The 6000-nt window shown below is 45.2% G+C and overlaps 1 protein-coding gene across 4 annotated transcripts in view; it reads right to left on the bottom strand.

Moving 5' to 3' along the window:
• Plekha5 (pleckstrin homology domain containing, family A member 5) overlaps nucleotides 1-6000 on the bottom strand; it is a gene marked incomplete at its 5' end in the record, with an annotated part of 231068 nt that overhangs the window by 21577 nt on the left and 203491 nt on the right. For 2 of the 4 annotated variants that reach the window (XM_013511433.1, XM_013511435.1), the window contains 3 exon segments: nucleotides 1988-2034; nucleotides 2770-2881; nucleotides 5236-5337. In XM_013511433.1, the coding sequence (XP_013366887.1) occupies nucleotides 1988-2034; nucleotides 2770-2881; nucleotides 5236-5337 (261 nt within the window). 4 annotated transcript variants of the gene reach the window in all.

Here is a 6000-nt window from a genome sequence, read left to right as displayed (position 1 = left end):
TTTTTTTTTTTTTTTTTGAGACAGGGTCTCGCTATGCAGTTCAGGCTGACCTTGAGCTCACTTTGTAGCCCAGGCTGGTCTTGAACTTGCAAGAATCCTCCTGCCTCATCCTCCCGAGTGCTGGGATTACAGGCGTATACCACCACATCTGGCTTGTTTCTCTTACTCTTTTTCTTGCATTTTACGTTTCAGAGTTGTTTACCTAATTCCAAACCTCTTATCCCACACCCCCTTCTTTCTTTCACGCCACTGGGGGACTGAACCCAGGGCCTCACACTGATGAGCTACACCCCCAAACCCTTTGTGTATTTTTATTTTGCGACACAGTCTTGTGAAGTCTATAAGCTGCCCTGCCTGGGCTCACACTTGTGATCCCCCTGCCTCAGCTTCCTGAGTGCTGGGATTACAGGTCTGGGCCACATCTGGCGCCAAGTCTCCTATTTCCAGTGGCTGTGGCTAAGAGCTCTACGTGGCCACATCCCTATCTTTTAAGCATTTTTTCGAGTCCAAACTGTCCAGTCTCCACCCTTGCACCACTCCTAATAAAATCTGCTTTTTTCTTCTTTTGATTGGGAGATACAAATTTCCCTCTAGTATTCTGAAATAATATATTTAAAATATGGCTCCTTCAACAGGGGTAAAGCAACCACTTTATGAAAAAAATGTTATGAAATATTAAAAGTTATGAAAATATTAAAAAGCGAGAATGGTAAAACCAAAACAGGAAAAACACAAATGATAATGTAGAAACAGAACAGCACCGGCTACAGGCAGGATTATAACGAAAACAAGCTTGGGTGTCAAGCAATCTCCCATGAGGGGGCAGGCTGGGTGGGTCGGCGTGGCCTGGCAGCCACTTACACAGTGAGCTCCATTTCTCGGGTGCCCTTGCACCTGGCGAGGCTTCTGGTCTTCTGGCAGATGCACGGGGCCCCTGCTATAACAGAGCAAGGAGCTGCTGTCACTGGGCAGAGGGGGGGCTATGGGAGGCTGCTCTGTACAGTCATAGGACCGAGGAAGTGGAGGACGAGGTGGGGCTACTTCCTCTTCCTAAAGATTGTAGAACAGTCACCTTGTTTAGATAAGCAGATTGAATTAAGCACGTCGCAATTCTTTGCAATGGTACATCAACGCAATTCTTTGCAATGGTACATCAACGTAAACTGACTTCCCGATCCTTAAAGGGACACTGTCAAACCGAACATCTCATATGGAAAAGTGCAACCAGACTTTTTTTTTAGGATAGCCAATAATCTGGTTTTAAGTCTGGTTGTATGCATTTTTTTTCCCTATAAAATGCAGGCTAGCTTTATTCTGAAACTCAGTACTGCAAAAGACTGCCGTGGCAAACTACTGTACTTTGCTTTACAAAGAGAAGAACTGATTAAAGCATTATTCTTTACTTTCTGCAACTTTTTTTGATGCACAGAAACATTACTATTAATTTTATTTTATATGTGAAAGTAACCACGACAAAAATAAGAACAAATTTCTGCCTTTCTAAAATGTATCATTAGGCTTCTGTAGTTTTTTTCCCCCCTGTATCTGTAAGAGAGGAAAAAAAGAAACATTTTCTGGGGCTTTTATACAAAATTCAAGACCACAGGTTCTTTCAACTAGGTTGACAGTATCTCTTTATAGTGGAAATTCCTTTATGCCATGCACAACACAGAACCAACTTAGCTGTCAATCATCCCCCAAATTGTACACAGTAGAAGAAGTCATTGTAAGTATTCAAATTACTTAGACAAAGTTATGACAGCGTTACAGTCCTAACAGATGAGAAAAGCGGTGTTTCAATACTCTTTTGCATCAATGAAAGAAAAACTATGTTAGAAGCACCGTAATTAAACCAATAAAATTTTAAGGTTAAAAAAAGTTTCAATATATTTAAAAAGCATTTGTGATACAAGAGTAGACTTCGTTACTTCTAATTCATGTTACACATTTAAAGTAGCTTACTGCTAGAAAACCGATCCAAACTTACCTCATTTTTGTACTTAACTGTTGTGAAAGGTTTTGATCCTGGCACTCCTGTTGGACAAAATTAGAAAGATAACTGTTTATACTAAACACATTTTTCTAATATACAGAAATAATATTTCACCTATTTTAAATACAATCTTCAGTTTAGAGTCTCTTAATTATTAATAACTTCATGATTGAAAACAATTACATCGTAAAAATACAGACTGAAATATTTGGTTGAAGCGAAACGTATGGCTAAGCGAGCAGACAACAGCAGCGCAGGCTCAGTCATAGATCCTCCTCTAGGAAAACAATATGGCTCCATCACAGTGGACCGAGTCCTAGCAACGCGTCCTGGTGCATGCGCAATGATGTGCACTACAGCATGGCTAAGGCAGCGAAACCAGACTCTGGGAAACAACACAGGGCCGGCGGCTGCACGGCGCACGCTCCGGCACGCAAGGCGCAGTGGGAAGGAAGCCCCGCCCCCGCAGGAGACCGGAAGGGCCGGCGGGCGAGCTCAGGGGAGCACGTGCCTAGGTGTGCGCAGAAGCTCGGCTCCACACCTGCACCTGGAGGGACAAACTGCAGAAGAGTGGGAGAAAGGAACTAAAGCCGCAGCCCGCACGTGTTACAGTCATACAAGCAAAACACTGATTACGTTTGCATGGGCGCAGCTTTTATACCTTCTGTATTAATGTAATGTTATAAGGAGTTCTCATGCAAAACCCGTTAAAATAGCAAAAGAAGTCCAACTATGTGTGTCACCTATTTGGACGCCAGTGGACTGCGGCCACTCACCGGCCTCGGCCGTGCCCCGCAGCTGCTTGTGCTGGCTGAGCCCCTCCACCACGTCCTGGATCCGCCAGAGCTCCTTCTGCAGCTGTGCACGCTCCAGGCCCGCCGCCTCGCTCTGCGGGGAGACCGGCAGTCACGGGTGGAAGAGGCCGGAATGTCCCCCCCCAGGAAGGATGCCCTACCGACCATGCATCCACAGATCAGCACTCGAGGCTGAGGCAGGAGGATCACTGGGAGTTCGAGGCCAGCATGGGTTACACAGTGAGTTCAAGGCCAGCCTAGACTATACGTGGAAACCCTCTCAACAACCGCCCACACCACCAAATAATACAATGTGTAACACAGTATGTAACGTATGTTTGCAGTGCCTAAAATACTTTATATCTGACCTTTAAGAGAAAAGGTGTGCCAATCTATTTCAGCATAGGTAACTATGCTATTTACTGATATATATATATATATATATTTTTTTTTTTTTTGGGGGGGGTTCTTTTTTGAGGCAGGGTCTCACAATGCAGTTCACGCTGGCCTTGAGCTCACTTTGTAGCCCAGGCTGGTCTCGAACTCACAACAGTCCTCCTGCCTCAGCCTTCCAAGTGCTGGGATTACAAGCATGAGCCACAATGCCTGTTTTAAAAAAAGTTATTTTATTTTTTGTCTTTTCAAGGCAGGGTCTCACTGTGCAGTTCAGGCTGGCCTTGAGCTCACTTTGTACCCCAGGCTGGCCTTGAACTCCCAATGATCCTCCTGCCTCAGCCTCCCAAGTGCTGGGATTACAGGAGTGTGCCACCATGCCTGGCTTGCTCTTGTTTTTTGAGACGAGGTCTCATAGTTCGGGCTGGCCATGAACTTACTATGTAACGCAAGCTGGACTATTTTTTTTTCTCTTCTTTTGTGACAGGGTCTCATTATATAGTCCAGGCTGGCCTTGAAAGCTTGCAGTGATCGTCCTGCCTCAGCCTCCCCGGTACAGGGATTACACATGCGTGCCTCCATGCCCAGCCTTAGTCTCTAATCTTTGTAGTGGTTACTGGAAGTGTAATTTCAGTATTTTATACAGAAGCCACAGAGACATATGGCTAAATAACTAAAATGAATAAAATTGAAAGTTCAGTTGTTTTTCACAACAGCCATAATTCTCATGCCCAACAGCTGCATGTGGGCAGGGGCACGTGTGGCATAGGCAGAGGACAACGGCTTTCTGAGTAGATCCTACGAAGCCTGTAACGGCTGTATTGGTCTGTGGGGGCACTAGGTTTTCAATGCAGATGATCACACTTGCAGAGAGTCCTCAGTGCCAAGTGACTTTTGCTGTTTTCTTAAAATATACACATATCTCCACTCCTCAGAGCAACATTCTGAGACAGCTGCTATTTGTTCTGCAGATAAGAAGACTAAGCCTAGAACTCCACACTAGATCTGCCTGTTTGCAAAGTGCATTCTGTGTCTCAAATGGGCTGGCTCCGCCCACAACTTGTTCATTAGGAGTAGGCTGAACAGTTTGACAAGACATTTAATAAGCAATGCTGGGGGTGCTGGGGATTTAGCTCAGCGGCAAAGCGCATGCCCGGCAAGCGCAAGGTCGTGAGTTCGGTTCCCAGTACCGGAGAAAAACCAAAAAAAAAAAGAAAAAAAAATAAGCAGTGCTGGGTGTGGTGGTGCACGCCTGTAATCCCAGCACTCGGAAGGCTGAGGCAGGAAGATAGTTGTGAGTTCGAGACCAGCTTGGGCTACGTGAGCTCCAGACCAGCCTGAACTGCATAGGGAGACGCTGTCTCAAAAACCAAAACAAAACAAAAAAGAAAAAACACAATGGACTACAATAATTTTTTATTTTATTATTTTGTTTTGTTTTGTTGAGACAGGGTCTCACTATGTAGTCCAGGCTGGCCTTGAACTCACTATGTAGTTGAGGCTGGCCTCGAGCTTTTGGGAATCCTCCTGCCTCAGCCTCCCGAGTGCTGTGACTACAGGTGTGAGCAAACATGCCTGTTTTGAAATAATTTATTTTATTTTCTTAATCTTTTTGAGATAAGGTCTCACTATGCAGTTCAGGCCGGCCTTGACCTCACTTTATAGCCCAGGCTGGCCTCAAACTCCCAATGATCTTCCTGCCTCAGCCTCCTGAGTGCTGGGATTACAGATATGAGCCACCATGCCTATTTTAAAATAATTTAAAAAAAATTAAAAAGCATAAAAAAGTCATATAACCCAACAGCTCATGACCAGGTCACATGTGGGCTTCTGAAAGGCAAGTAGCTGAGACCGTGAGGAGGCACAGGACACCCCGGGTCACCACATGCCCAGCCGCATAGAGAGCTTTTAAACAAGAGCGACGGGCTCCCCTGTGAGTACTGAGTACGCAGAGCCGCGTGGCGACGGCTGGCAGTGAGGAGGTGACCGCAGCAGGGTGGGCTGCACAGCAGCTGTCAGTGAGTGAAGAGCCTGGGACAATGCTCGCGTCCGCACCTGCACCTCGCCGAGGCGGTCCAGCTGCTCCTGCATCTGGTTCCGGGTCACGGTCACGTCGTACTCCAGCTTGTCGTACTCGCGCCACGCTCGCTCCAGCTCCTGCAACCAGAGCGTCAGCCCCGCTCGCGGGGAGAACGTGCCCTCGGCTTCTCACGCCAGCTAAGACCCTTCTGGGTTTAGAAAACTGTAGTCTACACAGTGCAAGATAAAGATTTCTATAACTTATTTTCATTTTCTTTTTCCTTTACTTGAATAAAAACTCACTGCACAACCTAAGTATTTGTACTGCGTTGCTGTTGTTCTGAAATTTTTAAAAACAAAACACAACTCACCTAACAATGATTCCTTTATGACACCAAAATATTTGAATTAGTTCTGCTATGTATAGAGCGTTATCTGTAGGAAACAGTTTGATTTATTCTTGGGAACATGGTCAGTTCTTCTTGAAGGTAGTTTTGTAAAATGAGGAAGAGGTACAGATACACTCCTGACTGTCCTGAATAAAAGTTTCCCATGAATGGGCCAGGCGAGGTGGTGCACTCCTGTAATCTCCGCCCTTGGGAGGTTGGGGCAGAAGGACTGCCAAGAGTTCAAGCCTAGCCTGGACAATGTAGTAAGAGCTTATCTCAAAAAACAAAGGCAAGTTTCCCATGAATAAAAATACTGAATACTTTGTTTTTTAGCTTATTAGATTTTCAATAATACTAGAAGCTTGAGTAAGTTTCTGTAGAATAAACTCAACATTAATGTAACAATACCAAA

This window comes from Chinchilla lanigera, unplaced genomic scaffold (genome assembly GCF_000276665.1).
Source record: "Chinchilla lanigera isolate Chin_1 unplaced genomic scaffold, ChiLan1.0 scaffold00012, whole genome shotgun sequence".
Classification (NCBI taxonomy): Eukaryota; Metazoa; Chordata; class Mammalia; order Rodentia; family Chinchillidae; genus Chinchilla; species Chinchilla lanigera.
This window is presented reverse-complemented; position numbering and strand designations above follow the sequence as displayed.